Source organism: Adiantum capillus-veneris, chromosome 2 (genome assembly GCF_014529385.1).
Source record: "Adiantum capillus-veneris isolate H3 chromosome 2, ASM1452938v2, whole genome shotgun sequence".
NCBI lineage: Eukaryota > Viridiplantae > Streptophyta > Polypodiopsida > Polypodiales > Pteridaceae > Adiantum > Adiantum capillus-veneris.
Window position 1 is genome coordinate 165,141,151 of NC_140932.1, and position 18,707 is coordinate 165,159,857.

The 18,707-nt window shown below is 37.9% G+C and overlaps 1 protein-coding gene across 1 annotated transcript; it reads right to left on the reverse strand.

The window, feature by feature from the left end:
• Positions 1–7,605: 7,605 nt before the first annotated feature.
• On the reverse strand, positions 7,606–17,992 carry LOC147463998 (cytokinin hydroxylase-like). The gene is made up of 3 exons (XM_086529913.1): positions 17,742–17,992; positions 9,663–10,101; positions 7,606–8,201 (listed from the first exon to the last, which is right to left on the reverse strand). The coding sequence occupies exons 1-3, from the start codon at positions 17,933–17,935 to the stop codon at positions 7,770–7,772; spliced, it is 1,065 nt and encodes a 354-aa protein (XP_086386039.1). The 5' UTR covers positions 17,936–17,992; the 3' UTR covers positions 7,606–7,769.
• Between the last annotated feature and the right edge of the window lie 715 nt (positions 17,993–18,707).

Here is an 18,707-nt window from a genome sequence, read left to right on the forward strand (position 1 = left end):
GTCAAGGATATCATTGATTTGCCTCAACCATCTACCGTCAGCGAAGTAAGAGGATTTCTTGGGATAACGGGATGGTACAGGATTTTTGTCAATGACTATGCACGTATTGCTGCGCCTTTAACGGAACTCCTGAAGAAAGGAATGATGACTATTGCTGCGCCTTTAACGGAACTCCTGAAGAGAGGAATGATGATCAAATGGAAGACCGAGCATGAGTTTAGTTTTGCTAAGCTAAAAGAATTCTTGGTCTCGGCTCCTATCTTAAAGCTTCTCGTTTTCAGTAAAGAATTTGAAGTAGCGACCGATGCTAGCAAGTTTTCCTTAGGTGGAGTTCTTACTCAAGAAGGAAGACCGGTGGCGTATACTTCACGAAAGTTGAGGGATCATGAGAAGAATTATCCTACTCATGATTTGGAACTATTAGCGGTTATTCATGCGCTGAAGTTATGGAGACATTATCTTCTCGGGCGCAAGTTGCAGCTAGTAACAGACCACAAGAGCTTAAAATGGATTTTTACTCAACCTGTTCTCAATATGCGACAACGGTGATGGATAGAGCTTTTACAAGAATATGACCTTGACATAAAGTATAGACCAGGGAAGAAAAATGCAGTTGTAGATGGACTTAGCCGAAAATCTTTTCTCGGAGCTATCTCTATTCCAAATAACCCTATCTGGGATAAAATCAAAGAAGCATCTTTGGTAGATCTAGAGTACCAATGTATAGCATCAATAGTCTAGAAAAATAAGATGCCTGAAGCTAAGGATTACTCTCTTATGGAAGGGTGTCTTTACTACAGACATAGACTCTGTGTACCCACAGACCCAGCTCTAAAGAAGGCTATTCTGTATGAAGCACATGATAGCCCTACATCTGGACATCCAGGCTATGCTAAGACTCTTCATGCTGTCAGGAGGAGTTATTTTTGGTCTTGAATGAAAGGAGACATACTTCGCTATGTGAGGCAATGTCTTTCTTGTCAACGGATAAAAGATGAAAGGATCAAGTTACCAGGGCAACTTCAACCTCTTGACATACCCCAGATGTCACGTGACATATCCCAACCCTATGTGTCCGTGGGCAAGCTACACCACAGCAGGGTTCAGTCAGTTTATTCAAGTCTAGATTAGCAGTGATCTGGCACTTTTGTGAGTCTATTCGTAGACCGTACATGCCCAATCACTTAGCATAGATGCATATCCGCCGGTTTCACACAGCATGATCATCTGAATTTCCATCAGAATCCATTAGCATCGGTTAGGGAAATTTTCCAGTGTTTAGCCTATATTTCCTATTTATTGGTATTTTCACTTATTATTTTTAAGTGACTTTCCAACAAAAATAGGTAGGCCAAATTTTCTAAGTTAATCTATAAGAAAACCCAAGTTAGCACTTTCTGGCAGAAGAGGCAGCAAGAGCTTCCCGCTCAACAGGCAACTTCTCAGCAGTACCCTCCCTCAGCATCAGATACATCGCCATCACCACCCCTCCCTTGGCGTTTTTCATAGGATCAGTCTCGTCTTGAAGCTCCCCCCTTCTGGCGACAGTTCCCCTTGAACATCAGCCCTATCCTCGATGTTTTCCCATGACAGAATCACCTCAGCCTTCAACATTTTTGTCATAGCCTTGCAGCGTTTTACTAACGCTAGGCCTTTGCATCAGATTAGCCGATTTCAGCCCTTCCAGAGCAGCGTTATTCAATAGGTGTTCCTCAGCTTGGGCATCGTTTTCAGCAGGTGCAATTCAGTATAAAAACGTAGCTTAGCAGACATAGCACTTCAGCGTTTTTGTCTCTAGCATGACCCCCGACACAAACAATCATTTTCAGCCAGTAAAGCAACAAGAAAAATAGTCATTTTCAGCCTCGAAAAAGCCACCGAATTCAGCCCATAGAAGATCACAGTTTCCAGCCGTGAAGTCTTCGTCGTCGTCGTCGTCATCGGCATAGCCCCATTGCATCAGTCCATTGCATACGCATTGTAGACCTTTGTGCAATCAAAGTTAGACCACTCTCGCCGACGATAGTGGGGCCTTCGGAGGAGGGTTTTACAACCTCTCGGTGTCGTATCTCTTCTCTCTCCTTCTCTAAGTCTCATTCACTTGCACACACAATATCCACTCACTTTATTCGTGACCACAACACTCTACAAGACGGAAAGATCTCTCTTTACCTAAAGAACTAAACGGAACCTTGAGCAATAAAGATCACTAATCTTGAGAAAATACAACATTCATTCCGCTACACCTAACACTGGATGAAATGGGAATACATCAGTATGGACGTTGTTAGAGGATTACCTTCTACAAGAGCTTATGACTCTGTTTTTGTGGTTGTTGATATGCTCACAAAAGTGGCTTATCTAATACCTGTAAAGACAACCTTTACTGCTTTCAATATTAGCCGGGTATTCATTAAGGAGATTTTTAGGTTACATGGTTTACCCAAGCGTATGGTCAGTGATAGAGATACCAAGTTTACATCAAAATTTTGGACTTCGCTTTTCCAATCTATTGGGTCACAATTAACCTTCAGTACAACGTATCATCCGCAGACAGATGGGCAGACTGAAAGAGTTAATCAAGTTATTGAGGACATTCTCAGGGTCTATTGTTCGCAAGAGCCAAAGAAGTGGTTACAATATCTTCCTTTGGTAGAATATGCTTATAATTCTTCCGAACACAGAAGCATTGGAATGTCACCCTTTAAAGCTCTTTATGGACAGGACTGTTTAGCACCATTGAACTTCTCGAATCCAACCATCAGGATAGAAGCCTCTAGGAAGATGTTAGAAGATATGGAAGCTTAGACTAGAGCTTTTCGCCAAGACATTCGGGCAGCTCAGGATAGAAAAAAGCACCTTGCAGATAAGAACCGTTCGGAAAGAACTTTCAAAGAAGGAGAAAGGTTTTTCTGCGAGTCCGACCGAAGAAAATCAACTTATCACTAGGCATATACAACTTATCACGAGGAAGATACAAGAAGCTAAGCCCAAGGTATTGTGGACCATTCAAGATCGTTAAGGTTGTGAGTGACCAGGCCTACAAGCTAAAGTTACCTACAAACTTGAAGGTTCATGATGTATTCCACGTCAGTTTACTCAAACCCTACATCCCTAATCCTGATCAACTCTTGGATTCAAATCAGATAGTCATGCCAGCACAAGGAGTTCTCGAGCTCCAACTGGACTATGTACTCGAAACAAGGGAAAGGAAGTTACACAACAGAACAATCACGTAGCATCTAGTAAAGTGGAAGGATTACCCAGAAGAAGATGCAACTTGGGAGGACGAACCAACGCTCATAAAAGATTACCCAAGCACATTCTTGAAATGAGGACATCTCAAATTCTTCACGTTGGGGAGGTTGTAAAGTCTCTGACCCCGAACAGAAAGAGCACCATTGTACCATGGAATGAACATAATGAAAAAAGTTACTATTTTTGGTAGTTTTTCAAATTCTGACAGTGCCATGATGTTTAGAATGTTCTAAAGCTTCAAAATGTGAATTGAAATAATTTTTGTGAAAATTTTTCAAAAATGATAAGTTTTTGGTCACCCGATCCGTTTAGTTTTGACCGTCTCGAAAAACTACACCCGTACCCCGAATTTGAAAAAAATACATTTTCGGACCTCGAGGGTTGCTAAATATGGCAGGTATTCGGACAGATACACCTTAGTTAGAACTTAGTATAGCAATTTACGACATTAAAATCCGACTCGTATGGCCCGTTTTAGCCTAAAACCAAAATTTCCTAAGGTTGTGCGTGGAGGCACCGGGGGTCGAGGCTGTGTGGGAACAGGTCCCAGGCCACTCAGAGCTTGCTTTAGTAGCTAGGGGGCGCCCTCTCTTCTTTTGGGAGTTGTGGGAGAGTTTCCATGCTTGAGAGTGAGTGTGAGAGTCAGTTACACTAGCTAACTGGAAACTTGGTAGGCATGTAACTGGACTTGCCATGCATAAGTGGAGTAGCTCTCATATGCAAATAGCAAGCCAGGTCGATTTTCAGCATGGAGAGGCCTATTAAGAGTGTGCTCACACACACACACACACACACACACACACACACACACACACACACACACACACACACTTGCACACACACCTTGGGGAGATGCTGCCGGCACACATAGTTTTTGGAGAAGAAGCAAAGGAGGGAAGTGCTACCCAATTTTCATCTTGAGAACTCCATTGGATAAGAAATTCGAGTAGATTTTTCAACCCCTAATCACTGTAATATCGATTTAATTTATGTTTTGCTGCAAATCTCTCCATCATTCTCTTAATTCCTCAACTATTATGCTTAATCATAGCTATATTTCTTAATAGCTGCTCTCTAATTCTCCATATCATTATTCTATTACATAATCATCATCCAATAGTTAATTATGCAAGTCATTAATCTCTCCTAATCATAGATAAATGCATGATTAGTAAGAAGAAATCTCCCGCTAGTCAGCATAGTAATTAATTGTCAAGCCAGTAATGATGTGGATTTGGTCAATTTCATTCTATTACCACACAATATTGGAGTAACTAAGTTGGATTCAATTTATTCATAGATTAGGATGTAATTAAGGAATATTAATCCGTCATTAATCCACTAGGAAGGGAATATCCTCTCACCTATGCATATGATGATTTTACATTTCTCTACTTACTTTAGCAAGGTGATTAAGCATGTCTAATTCACCTCTCTAGTAATATAATTAGTAAAAATCTGAAATTCTTAATTACCTAAGCTAAGTATTTAAATTTTGGAGCCAGTTCCCATAGAACAAGTAAGGTGTTATCCCAAAAATTGCTATGTCTTAAAGAAAATCTAACCCCTCGTACAAGAGTGATTGTTCAGTGATTCTAATCTGTCATCTTGATTGTTATGGTACTCTCGGACATTAGTTCTTTTCTCCAAGTTGTCAATTAATTAGTGAGTATAAAATGACCCCGGTTAAGAGAACTCGCTTCGGTGGTACCCACGACCACGAGGCGGGAAGAAGCAACGTGAATGGTAAAGGAAAAGCTCCCATGGACGACCAAGTACCGGCCATCTCACGGGCCATTGATGAGGAAGTAGGAGGTAGGTCACATTTTCATTCGAGTTGTTTAATTTAACATTGCATATGATAAGTTGGGAAAGAGCATATCCCTAACATGTAGGACAAATCCGACGGAAACCTCGGCATTTTAATTCAATTGTATATTAAAGTCTAAGTAGGAAAGAACGGTTGATGGATATACTGTTTGAAATAGGAAAGAATGTCTACTAGGAAAAAGTTAGCTCGGCATGTTCTATTTCCAATGTTGAACTAGTCCTGATCGCGTTGCTAGTAGGCTCGAACTCAACTCACTTTGTGATGAGAGATCGTCCGCTAGATGAACCCTGAACCACTTTGTTTGCTTCCACTATAGATCTAGTGGCCACCAGGTTTACCATCAGATCCGCCGGCGGGGTGGGGACCTCACAATATACTGCATATTCTAGTGGTATGGGACACTAGAATAGGTACTATATAGATGACGACATGCATAAATAACGTTGTTTGGTTTAATAATTTATTTATTTTTATTATAAGATGTTTCTAATACAAAATACTAATCACTATCTTTGACCAATATAGTTTGCAAATTCTTATCTTTGCAACTGGAGGATAGTGCTTCCCAACAAAGAGGTATGTAATGGAATTGATATTTTACTACTTATTGTAGCTGACATGTGGAAAAGACTTTACCAATCTAGGCCTATGTAAACGGATATATATTTCATATACATTCTATTATTCAAGTGCTCTTTTATAAGCTTTGGCCATTTATGACCGGTCGGCCAGTTTGTACTCACTTTGACCATTCAAGAAGTCTATTAAGTAAATACATGCAAGAGAGAAATGGTCACTCTTGCACCGGGGGAGATTGCACTCAGTATACGCATTATTCTTCATCTCTTCTCTCTCGCCATACTGGTGTGGCACTCCACTCTAGGAGGTGTGTTGTACGCACCCTCTTGCTCTCTTTCCCTCATTGTTCGTATATAGCAACGATTAGTGAGCATAGGTTATTCGTCAGGTATAGAGTTTTATCAATTATGGCTTGCATTATGTTGTTTTCTTGCTATTTTGCAGGGCCTTCCACGCCTTCATTTGTAGCAAGTCTAGAGGTGCTCGAAGATCAAGACCACCGGATAATAATCTGGTTTTTGATTTTTCAATGCCTATATATTAGGGTTTGACATAAGTTTGTTATTGAAATCTATTTGCGTTTTTTAAATCTATGTGCGCTATTGTAGTCCAATTGCGTTATTTTACATCGTTTGTTGAAGTCCTTTTACTGCTAACACTAAGCGGTTAGTCCTAAGCGTATAACCTTCAACGATCTAAATACGAAGAAGTCCGTCCTGAGCGGTAAGCGATTAAATACCTAAGCGGTTACCTTTAAGCGGCGAGCCCTAGTAAACTGTTTGAATACCAATTAAACTTACACGACTAGCCCTAAATCGCTAAGTGACTAAATAACAAAACTAGACGAGCCGCGTGTAGGACTAAGCGGGTTCGGCTAAACAATTTAGTACATAAGCAACTAAGCGCTCTAATTAAGAAACGTCTAACCTTCATCGATCTAAATGCGAACCAATCCTAAGCGATGAAACCACTTATTACTTAAACGGTTAGTGTTAAAGGACTAAACCTAATTAATCGAATAGCCTACGATAAGTCTCAATTACAAAAATAGTAATGTAATTTTTTAATTTCTAAATTTATTTATACAAAAATAATAAAAATCATTATAAAATAACATAAATCAAAATAAATCTTTCTTTTAATGATAAAATATCGTTATCTTTTTTAGTTGATGATGATTTTTAATTAATATTATTTACAAAATAACCCAAAATGTGTGTATGCGTCATATATAGTTATGTTTATTTTTATTTACTTGCGTGTATGTTTATGTCAATGTGTGTGTGTATTTGTGTATGCAACAAAAAAGAATGTTAAAGCACTCACATACGGCCTATAATTTGAGCAAGAAACAATTGGCAAAATGTTCTCAAACCTGCAAACGCAAACACACACACACACACACACACACACACACAACACTATGTTACACAAAACACAAAAGTAAACAAATCCACAAGGAAACTTGAAAAGAAGCTTACCTTGTTGATGGGGAGCAGCATACAAGTGAAAATCTCAACTCCAACAAATCATGAGGCAGCAGATCTGCAGAAAGTGAGGAGGAGGAGGGTAAGAGAGGAAGAGAAGAAAGGCACAAAATACGCAAGAGAAACTTGCGGTTCTATTTTTGCAGGATTCACCGATGTAGATGTCAGTATGTGTATCGGTACAAGCGTCGGTATACGCACCGGTATAGACATCGACTTGCACATCGGTGTGCACTGTTTACACGTCAAAAATCTGAATTTTTTTTATAAAAAAAAACTTGATTTTCCTCCAGATTTATCTACACATATATCTGACGCCCGCCATTGTCGACGTCAATAATCTGACGTCAAAATTTAAGTGATCTCTTGTAGTGTGCTCAATCATTTATATCAATTAGTGCTAGATCAGATTGTTCCCTTTCAAAGGCCCTTGGTGCTTTCACACGGTCATGCTCAATAAGTGAAAATTGTATAATTGCATGTCCATTGTATTTGTACAAAGTATGGCCACTAGCTACAAATTGCTTTCTCTAAGGATGTATAGCTTTAGTGTATAGATTGATGCCTCTCAAGTCATGTTCAACAATTAATAGTTTTGACAAGATTTAATGTTATCACGGTCTAAAATGTCGAAGAATGATAGGCACACCATGCTTAGGTTGCAAGGTGAGGATACAAATAGGAGCATGTCTATACGAAGGAGAGAGATGAAATGTGAATTGTGAAAGGAGCATGCAAAGAACAATCTTAGCCTCCATCATTGCAAAGTTTTGTCCAACACAATTTCGAGGTCCAAAAGAGAAGGGCATAAAGGCCATTTGATTTTTGCAAGCTTTCGCTACTCCCTCTGAAAAACGCTCCGGCTTGAACTCATCAGCATCCTCTCCCCATATGGTCTTGTCATGGTGGATTGCAAGCACAGGTACCCACACCGATAACCCCTTTGGAATTTCAAGATCTCCAACCTTTATACTTGAGAAAGCCTCTCTTGCAAGAAGTGTGGCAGGCGTGTAAAGTCGTAGGGACTCCAATAGAATCATACCTAACTGCACATAAAAATACACTATGTTAGAAACTTTCTTGACCTCTATTAAAAACTTTGAGAAGCTTTGAGATACTCTTTCTTGAACCTGATAACACTCACCTGCTTCAAACAAAGTAGATATGTCCTCCAACTTACATCCCAAGTTATGTTTATACTCAATTAGCTCGATGAAACACAAGACTATTTTAGAAACACATTAGGTCATAACTTATAGGACCACAGCCATGTACTAGTACATGAGAAGAACTCTTTATGTATTTACTGTTATATATACAATATCAAATATCTATGACATCCACTACTTTTTGTTTTCGAGCTTTCAAAAATAGTTCCAAAGAACAATAGAGTCAGGCAGGCATCGTTGTCTTGATGCTTTTGCCCCAAGTCTTAAGTAGTTTTCTAATATAGCTGATGATCTCCTTAAAAGACCCACAATTCATCAAGTTTCTCTTTTCATTTACAATATATAGTAAAATATATATTTACTATATAGTAAAATAGAACCCTTGGCCATATTTACAACCTTATGGTCAGAAGGCCAAGGGTTCACCTTAAAATATATAAGTGTAGCACGTGAGTTTGGTTGGAGGGGTTTTTATATTTCAAAGTGTTAAAAAATTGTATATACAAGAGGGAACGTGTAAAAGTGATTTATTTATTTATTTTAAGTACAGGTTTATGGAATAAAAGGGGTCCTTTAATTCATAGTGTGTAGAGGGGTTTTATGAATATCTTTTGTCAAAGAAAACTTTCAATCCCTAGAGAATTCCCAGTGTACCTAATTATGTCATTCTATACCAACTTAGAGCAGACAAGTTTCCAGGATTTAACGTCAAGCATGTTAGATGTTTCATACCTTGCTTTAATGGGTACATCTCTCTCTCTCTCTCTCTCTCTCTCTCTCTCTCTCTCTCTCTCTCTCTCTCTCTCTCTCTCTCTCTCGGGGTCTAGGCTGTCTTCAAACAACTTATCCCTGATGAGCTTCCTAGGCAAAGCGAGACTGCAAAAGTTGTGCCCATCAAACAAAGCAGAGTTTCTGGAAATCCACAAAAAAGAAAGCATCCATACTCTGAGAAAACCAATACATATACAAGTCCAAGCCAGGGATGAAGTTTGGATTGCACCAAATAAAAGCATGAACTTTGTAACTTTAATCTTTCAATAAAAGATATATATATCATATAAACATCCCCACCAGGCAAGGCATGCAGTACAGGGCAATTCCGAAACAGGTGTTTAGTTGTTTCTAGTTGCAGACATCCTCTTCCTTGCTAAGTGCTCTCCAAGAGGGAGGCCCCCTGTCCAAATCCTCCAAAGGAAAACTTTATTCTTGAAAGCTAAGTAGACTCTGTGTGTGTGTGTGTGTGTGTGTGTGTGTGTGTGTGTGTGTGTGTGTGTGTGTGTGTGTGTGTGTGTGTGTGTGTGTGTGTGTATGTGTGTGTGTGTGTGTGACAGTGCTTACCACTTTAAGCCTGCTAAGCATGTCGAAGTCGGGCATGTCGCCATGCTGGTGCAGGAAGAGCAGAGCCTCCTGGCGGGCACGATGCTGCCAAGTGGGGTTGGAGGCCAGGAGCATGAACGTCCATGTCAGCAACAGCCACGTCGTCTCGTGGCCGGTGAAGAAGAAAGTCTTGCATTCGTCCATTAGCTGCCGAGAGGTATACATCCGGCCCAGCTGCTGACGCCGACGACGCTGGCCGCACAGTGGAGCCGCAGCTTCTAGCTTGGCCGCTTCCATCTCTGCCAGCATCAGCCCTAACAGGTCCTGCCCATAATAATCATTCTTTTGCTGCCCATCCTCATCATCAATATGTCCTGCCATGGCTTGCAGTGCTGCTGCCCGGCGACCCTCGATGATTTCCATGAACAGCGACTCCACCTCCTCCTTCAGCTTCCGTATCCTGCACATATAAAATATAGCATAGCATTCTCTATTCATCCAGCCCCACACACACACACACACACACAGAACTTGTTTGAAAAAACGGTTCATGCGAAAGATCAAAATAGGACAATTAAAGCATTCAAACCCCGACGTATATATTACAAGAAGTTTTGGACAATTTCCCACATTGTGATTTATCTCAACATCATGAGCTTCTCTGAGGCTGAAGGTGTGAGGGAGGCGCCGGATACTTAGCTAGGTATGATTGGGGCAAGGGACCACCGGTCCAGTGTAGGGCCGGTGGTCCCCTACCCCCACTCGTACCTAACTAGGTATGCGGTCCTCGTCACTATATGGCACGGTTCTAGGCCAGAGGGGATCTAGGGCTCAAATTTGAAGGCGCGAGGAAGCTTTAATCTCCGCCGTCGGATCATAAAGTGAACTAGGGGTGAACTGGGGATGGGTGAACTAGGGGTGAACTGAGGGTGAACTAGGGGCGGATAAGCTAGGGGTGGGTGAACTAGGGGTGCTTAAACTAGGGTGTGATCATGTGTCATGCCAACATGGACATCGACGCGCGCTAGCGTGGTGATAGAGCATTCGTGTGACAACCGAGACGTTCGAGGTTCGACCCACACCCCGCGAGGCAAGTGAACTAAGGATGAACTAGGCGGGGGTGAACTAGGAGTGACTTGGGGCGCCATTTTTGCCCCGAGTTCACCCCTAGTTTACCCCTAGCTCACCCCCAGTTCACTGCGTGATCCGACAGCCGAGATTAAAGCCACCTCACGTCCCCAAACTTGGGCCCTAGATCCCCTCTGGCTTAGAACCGCGCCATATACTGACGAGGATATGTATGCGGTGCCTCTTGAGCAAAAGCTCATGATGTTATGCATTGTATGAAAAACAGTGAGAAAGACCGTTTTCCTACATGAGAAAATATTTAAATCTTCTTGTGATATAATTACGGAAGAACAACTCTCCTACTTCAGTTGTTTCCTAGCTGTGGGTATGACCAATTAGGGTATTAGGGGACAATGATTAGTTAAATGATGTATGACAACCTTCCCAAACCAAGGCACAAGAAGATTCATAAATTTTCATATGTAGGAAAACGGAGTCTTTTACAATGTTTTTCATACAATGCACAACGTCATGAGCTTTTGCTCGAGAGGCACTGCATACCTAGCTAGGTACGATTGGGGGTAGGGAGGTCGGGGACCCCCCCCCCCCCCCCAACCCCCCAAACAGGGCCAACGGTCCCCTGTCCCCAATCGTATTAAGCTAGGTATGCAGTGCCTCGATCCTTCACCGAAGCTCATGATGTTGAGGTAAGTCACATTGTAGGAATTATTGCGAGAATTTGTCCAAAACTTCTTGTGAGGGTCACACGCCCCAAATCTCTAGTGCCATCGCCTAGACATTTACTGGCCATCATGGATGTAATTGAAGCTCACTAATTTATCTAGTTGTAGTTGAAACTTTTTAATTGATCGCTCACAAAATACTACTAGGAAGTTCTCAAATTTATTAGGAAGCACTGATATAACATTTTTTTAGCTTCTAGTCCACAAACAGAAAAGGCTTATGTGAAGCTAAACTGAGTTTAATTGGAGTCAAGGCATCATGTACAACGTGTACAATGAGGGTGCCAAGTTGCAGAGTTCAATCTACATTAGAGACAAGACTACAATGTTTTACTAGATGCCTTTGCCTCTTTGTACAGAGTGTTTGATTGTAGTCAGAAGCATCATGTGCAATGTTGAATGTGTAAGTTGCAGCATTCAATCCACATCGAAGCAGTGTTCGGGAAAAATGATTTCGGAAAAAATCATTTTTCCAAACATATAAATTTCCTTTCCTTGAGTTTTCCAAGATGAAGTTTTAGAAAATTAGTGGTATTTTTTGGGGTTTTACACTATTTTTCTCTATTTTGGGCCAGAATTTTTCCTTTTCCCCTTGCCATCAACCGGCATTATTGAAATTGAAAATGGCACGATATTAAGCTGGGACACATTTTTCCCGAACACTGCATCGAGGCATTATACAATGAGGATGTCAAGATCAATGCTTTTTTATGCTAGTTGGTGGACAATTAGTTTTTCAACCATGCACAAGCATAAAGCATGCAAAAAAATTTAACGGCATTAAATAGGTTAATACTCTGAGTTTGACAACTCTAAATTTAACGGCATTAAATAGGTTAATACTCTGAGTTTAATTGCCCAAGCACATGAGGCACCCTACCAACTAAATCTATCAAATCACATACATTAGACCTTGGCCATGAGAAAATCTTTGCTTGGGAATTTTATTCTAATGTATTTATTATTTTTACTATATTCATTCACATGTATTTACTATTTTTAGTGTGTTTACAACATTTCAAATCTGTGAAAACTTAAATCCACAAATTAATTATATATTAGTGCAAGTTTTTTATTTTGGTATAGAACATAACACAAATTAGTAATTATGTGAGGATATCTTTACAAGTTTTAGGAAACAACCTAACCCCTAAGTGGGTTTGTGGTTATATTCAAACACTCTCCAAATTACATTACATTAAATGCAGTTATGAAAGCTATTGTGCATAAATGATTAATTTGCACAAAAATCAAAGAGTACATTCAAGCTAGCATGTTTATTGTCATGCTGTCAGCACTAAGTAACACCCACATTTATTAAGGAGCGGTAAAGGGATCCACAATGGGGAAGTTCACGCACGAAAGCCAAGGTGATTGCAACCACACAAACTATTTAAAATCTAAACTCGGACACGAATTAAACCTCAAAAACCTGGGTAGCCTGCGTTAACTCACAATATAACCTCATAAAAACGTGAGGGGTTACACAACGTGCACGCGGGTGAGTTGGTCAGCCTTGTGACACAAAACCCGATGCGCGAGGTCATGGTTCAAATTTGGATCGTGAGAGGGTAGTGGAGTTTCCATGCCGCCTTGATTTTGCGCTCGCCAGGTTTAGTGTGCCTCGAGGTCGTCCTTCACTTTCCGCTTGTCGATCCCTTAACCCCCCCTAATAAATGCACGGTCCCACTTAGTGTCAAGGTTGTCCACTTGAGTCTTGAGCCAATTCAGTATACTAGGTAAGGAAACTACAATGATGTATCATGTATTGCAAGAACATACTGGGTCTACCCGAGCGTTCATTAATTAATTATACGCTCAGATCCCTACTCCCACTCTTCTCAAACTAAAGCTACAGTTTTCGCCTCCGAATTTGCGTCGGTTCCCATGCACGACTTCTCCTGCTTCGCTAGTGCCACTCTTGTTCCCGTCCCAGATAGAATCCTTATTATCAACCTACTCTTAAGACTTTCTCACCCTAATATCTGCAAAATTTAGTTAGGTTTTTCAAATTCTATAAAAACTTGGTAAGGTCCATGCACTCTAGCAATAGGTCCAAAAAGGGAGCTTGTTTTACATCCCAATAGAGGGAAGCTGATCCCATGGCTTCCCTCTCGCATCCACACCCATACACGTGAACTTGGAAAGGGTGTCCATGGTGCTCGCTTCCTTATCTTACTTGAAGGCAAATTGCATAGACATGACATTTGCTTCAAGTTAAAGAAGAAGATGATGCCCTGCTGTCACCATGCTTGCACTCAACTCAACAATCATCAATGTGGAGTCATGACGTTACAAGAGAGAGTGAGCAACCTCCATCGCACCAATAGTATCGCCAATCCCTAAGGACTAAAGCATATGTGGACATTATCATACAAAAAATTAGTATCGAATGATACGAATACTCTTGTGCATCAAAGACATTCAAGACTATGAAAGACCAAAATTTTCTCTTAGATATGGTCATACGGGACTAAAGCATATGTGGGCATTATCATGCAAAAATTTAGTATCCAATGATACGAATACTCTTGTGCATCAAAGACATTCAGGACCATGAAAGACCAAAATTTTCTCTTAGATATGGTCATACTCCTATAGTATTAGAGAAGATAATTTGGTGATGTTCCATACAAAATATTTTAATAATAATAACTTTGGACATTAACCCAAATAGTCATGCGAATGAATTGTATATGGGAGTAGAATATCATAATGTTGGCTTGAAAGTTTTTGGTAGAATTCGCAAACGCACTCTCTTTTTTACAAGTGTCAAAGTATATGTTGTGTTACCAAGATTAGCATATATACATAATGTCTATAGAGAACCGATTGTTAAGTGAAACCGCAAGACCATACAAAGCTTCTATCCAAGTTCATCCCAAGAAAGTACTTGATAGCTATCCATAAATATTTTCTTCAACAAAGAAAAGAACGTCCTGGAGGGGGGGTTTTATGTAATCATGTTAATATATAATGTGAGTTCGAAAGGAGGGGCTTTGAAATGCAAAAAATTCAGATAATTTAACAAAGATACATTAAAATAATGGGTTTTTATTCAATTTTGAAAAAAAAATCTAAAATAAAAAATCATTTTATTCATTCAAACATATTAAAAGAGAGATTATTTTAATACCCCATGAACGCACATTATATAGGGGGTATTGAATGATGAACCTCCGGAGATAACGTCATAGCCACATTAGAGCTAGGTGTAGACATACCAAATGTAAGTATGCTTTTAAGGTGACTTCGATTCACCAAGGGATCTAGGAAAGGGTTGAGACAAAGGAGACAATGGAGATGGCCTAGTTTAATTAAGCATTAGGTATGAAGGCTACCTTGTAAATTCTCTCAACATAAAAATCACTCCTTAAATTAGCCTATATCACATATGTTCAAGAGATTATTAATACCTTTGAATCATGCTTAATTTACACGATGGGTGCACTCTTTCAAGAAACCTTACCCAATTTGATACATACACAAATAAAATAGATACAATCCTTTCCCATTAACCCACTTGATCTAGTACAAATTTGTGGAAATGATACCCTGATATTAAAGCTCTACATGATGAAAAACAACTATATCTTATAGAGTCTTCCTCTTTCAGAAAGATTACAATGAAGTCATAGCTTGATAATTTAAGGCTTACCCAAAGATAACTTTTAAGGTATATTCTATCTTCAAAATTTAATTAATAAATATATCTATTCACCCATTTTAAATAATTACAAGTCCTAAAAAGTATCGTATAAAAATACCAATTTTCAATTTTGATTCTTATCTGATATAAAGGGGAGATCAGATTGAATCTTTCATGGATGCTTTGATTCTAGAATAGTAACTTATAAATTGCATGGTGTACAATGAACAATTAGAAGCACTAAGATGACTAAAAAGGCCACAATTCATAGTATCGAAGATAACTACAATTTACATTCATAGTCATAGGAATCATGTGGTTGAATTAGCTTGGAATGGTAGTTTATCAAACCAAAAAAAGAAACATATCTCAAAAAATGCAAAATAACGTAGCATGGAAACTTAGGAAAAAATAAACTCTTACTAAAATAAAATTTTATTATCATTAACTTGAAAATAGAAAAGGTAACAAATTTTGAAATGTACAGTGCTTAAAATCCAAGAAATTAATTACTTTAAAATACTACAAGCAAGTCAACTTGACGATCTCAATTGTGGGAGAAAAAGAAAATCAAATGTCAAGTTTATTTATGCTTTAACTTTCTTTAAGAGCAACAGTGAAACCGTTTTGATAGAGCCACATGTCATTCAAAAATTTAATTTTCCTAGATTCAATTTTTGTTTCTAGCGTGTTTACTTCATTCACATTTTATTTAGTATTCAATAACTTATCATTTATTTATTTGATGGTTCATGAGTCAAAATTTGTAAGGAAATTGTACAAGAAATGACACAGACATTAAGAATAAGTATAGATTATCATGAAAAATATTGTTCATTTTTCAGCACACATAATTGTTCCACTCGACATTTATGTTCAAAGAATTTAACCTTCATAATTAATAGGAGCAATATATGGGTGAAAGCGTGGTTTGGTGGTAAAAAAGAAGGACCTATTTTACTTATACCAATGAAAAAGTGGGGACTGGTAAATTTTTTGTAGTTTAGGTCAAAACTTTTCGGACCTTATGTTTTTAGATTCTTCTTTTGTAGACCTATCCACTGATATATATTATGATAGGTAGTTTTTCATGTGACATGTAGAAATTGTAACTCATAGATTTGTCAAGGGTGTTGTCAAGGACGGTCCTTTTTGTACCACCAAAGCATGCTTTTAGTCATATCCGAGAATATCTAGGGTTTTGAAATAAAAAGCTCAAAGAATTGTCTAAGAGGTATAGGCTTGATATGTCACTTGGTGAAAGATATTAGTAGGTGATAAGATCTATATATCCTAGAATATCTTTACCTCATACTATAGCTTTATAGGAAAATTTCTAAAATTGCACTAGAAGCCACACAATATAATGACATTTAAACATTTTATTATTGGTTTAATTATCTTATGCATCCTTCATGATGAAATTTTTGTGTTATTGAGTCACATTGTTGACTATAAATTGTCTAAAGAACTTTCAAATTACTTAATTGTTGCTAATATGATTTTGGAAAATCAAGATTGTATGCGAACCCTATGCAAGAAGAAATGGTATATCCACAAAATCACAAACATGGTGACAATCTAAAGATATTTTTAAAAAAATACTACATATGCTACATTACAAATATTTGAGAATCAATTTAGAATTTCTATATAATGTATACCAATATCAACCCCAAGATAGGGTTAGAACAAGTGTCTTACTTCCATTGTTGATGGCATATAGAATCTAATGGATACTTATAACAAAATTTATACAAACACATACATAGAATGTTTTGAAACAATAAATTATCTTTATATTTCCTTAAATCTTTCAAGCTATTGGTCGTAGTAATGCGGTCTTGTTTGTGTAAAGGAAGTTTGTTTGTTTATATCTCTACTGCATGCTTTTATGGTCATATTAAACAAAGGAGTAATCTATAACCACAAGTCATGGTTTTGATACAACCAATGGTACCAATGTCAAAAAGTTTGTTTACCTTTTAGGGCCTGGTGATTTTTTTTTGGTATTTATGCTATAGCTCTAGTTAATTTTGTCAATGAAACCAAAATATTGTATGTACTTCCTTAAGATCTTCATGTTCCATTTAACTGTATATACTACATAGCACCCCTACCCTCCCCATATTTTCCAATTTTGGTGAGACAGTAGTATATTCTAAATCTCTTGTTATCTAGAAAAAACCTTTTTGTCATGAAATATTGTTAAGAGCTCGAGAAGGGGGGGGGGGGGTTGTCACTATGTATGAAATGTGTATGCCATGTGCGTTCAAAGACTATTTTTAAAACTTCTTATCTATATATTGTTGATAAATAAAATACATTCTTTATTTATTCATCTTTAAGTAAAATTTTCAATTCTATTTTATGGTACCCTTTTGTATATGAAATTATGAGAAAATATAAAATTTAATAATCCCTTCCGCTACACTCACATGATAGTCACATGACTATTAAGTGACCTCCCCATGATTGAGAAGATGGTTATTTCCTAACAAAATTTGTGAGAGACTTCAACCTATTTCTAACACATACTAGAATAAATAAATAAAAGCTTTTTATTTTAACTCTTAATGTTTTGATGTTATTATAGACAAGAAAGTATGGTATTGAAATCTTCTAAACAAAATAACTAACCTTTGAAGATTCGAGCCAAATCTGGAAGAAGAATGTATGGAAAGTTTTTGAAGCGCACTTAGTTTCAAGAATATAAGCTTTCCTTTCTGGTGGCTGCTACTAAACTCCGTTTTTGCAATTATGTCTCCTGCTAATTGACTCATATGTTCACTTATTTCTATTTCCACTCGTTCTTCTTTGGATTCACAAAGCATTTTATTCCAAAGCTTAACCACTTCCAAAGTACATTCCACTATGTGCTCCAGCTGGTGCTGGAAAAGACATAAAAGAAAAATAAAATTGCTTAAATTTAATCTCAAAATATCGCTCAAATTTATAAAAGATAAAATTTCTTAAGCAACCTCATTTCACTTTCCAACCTACTAGCTAAGGAAATTGATGACGATTTCTATACATTTCAAAGTTACCTATTAGAGCTATAAAAATGAACATTACACTCATAAGAATTGGAAGATAGTCAACCTTAGCACTTCGTGAAAACATCTACAATGAAACATGCTAAATCCTTATTACAAATACTCTTTCCCATTATATTAAAGAAAACATTACTTTGATCTACAATATTGGGCAAGAAGTTATGGGTTTTTCTTAAATGCATCATATTGAGCACACCATATAAACAAACTAGTGGAATGATCTCATGTTTAGTCACTACATAGATGAACGATTTTAAGAACATAATACCATTAAACTGTAGTATTTTTTTTTTTAATATATAAAATCATGCTTAGTCACTACATTGATGAACGATTTTAACAACATAATATCATTAGATTGCAGTAGAAAACTTCTTAAAACTTCTTAAACAAATTAGTGGAATGATCTCATATCGTGTCACTACATAGATGAACCATTTTGAGAACACAATATCATTAAGATGTTGTAGAAAACTTCTTAAATTTTATCCAAATTATATATATACACCAATCCTTGATGCATTTGACATTCTTAGTCATTGCACTCTTG

Excerpts from the sequence above, each read along its gene's own strand:
- LOC147463998 (XM_086529913.1), bottom strand. The coding sequence starts at position 17,935 with ATGCTTTGTGAATCCAAAGAAGAACGAGTGGAAATAGAAATAAGTGAA. Across the intron at positions 10,102-17,741 it reads TTTGGCTCGAATCTTCAAAG|GATACGGAAGCTGAAGGAGG; the intron begins GTTAGTTATTTT and ends TTATATGTGCAG. Across the intron at positions 8,202-9,662 it reads TGCTTAGCAGGCTTAAAGTG|TTAGGTATGATTCTATTGGA; the intron begins GTAAGCACTGTC and ends TTTTATGTGCAG.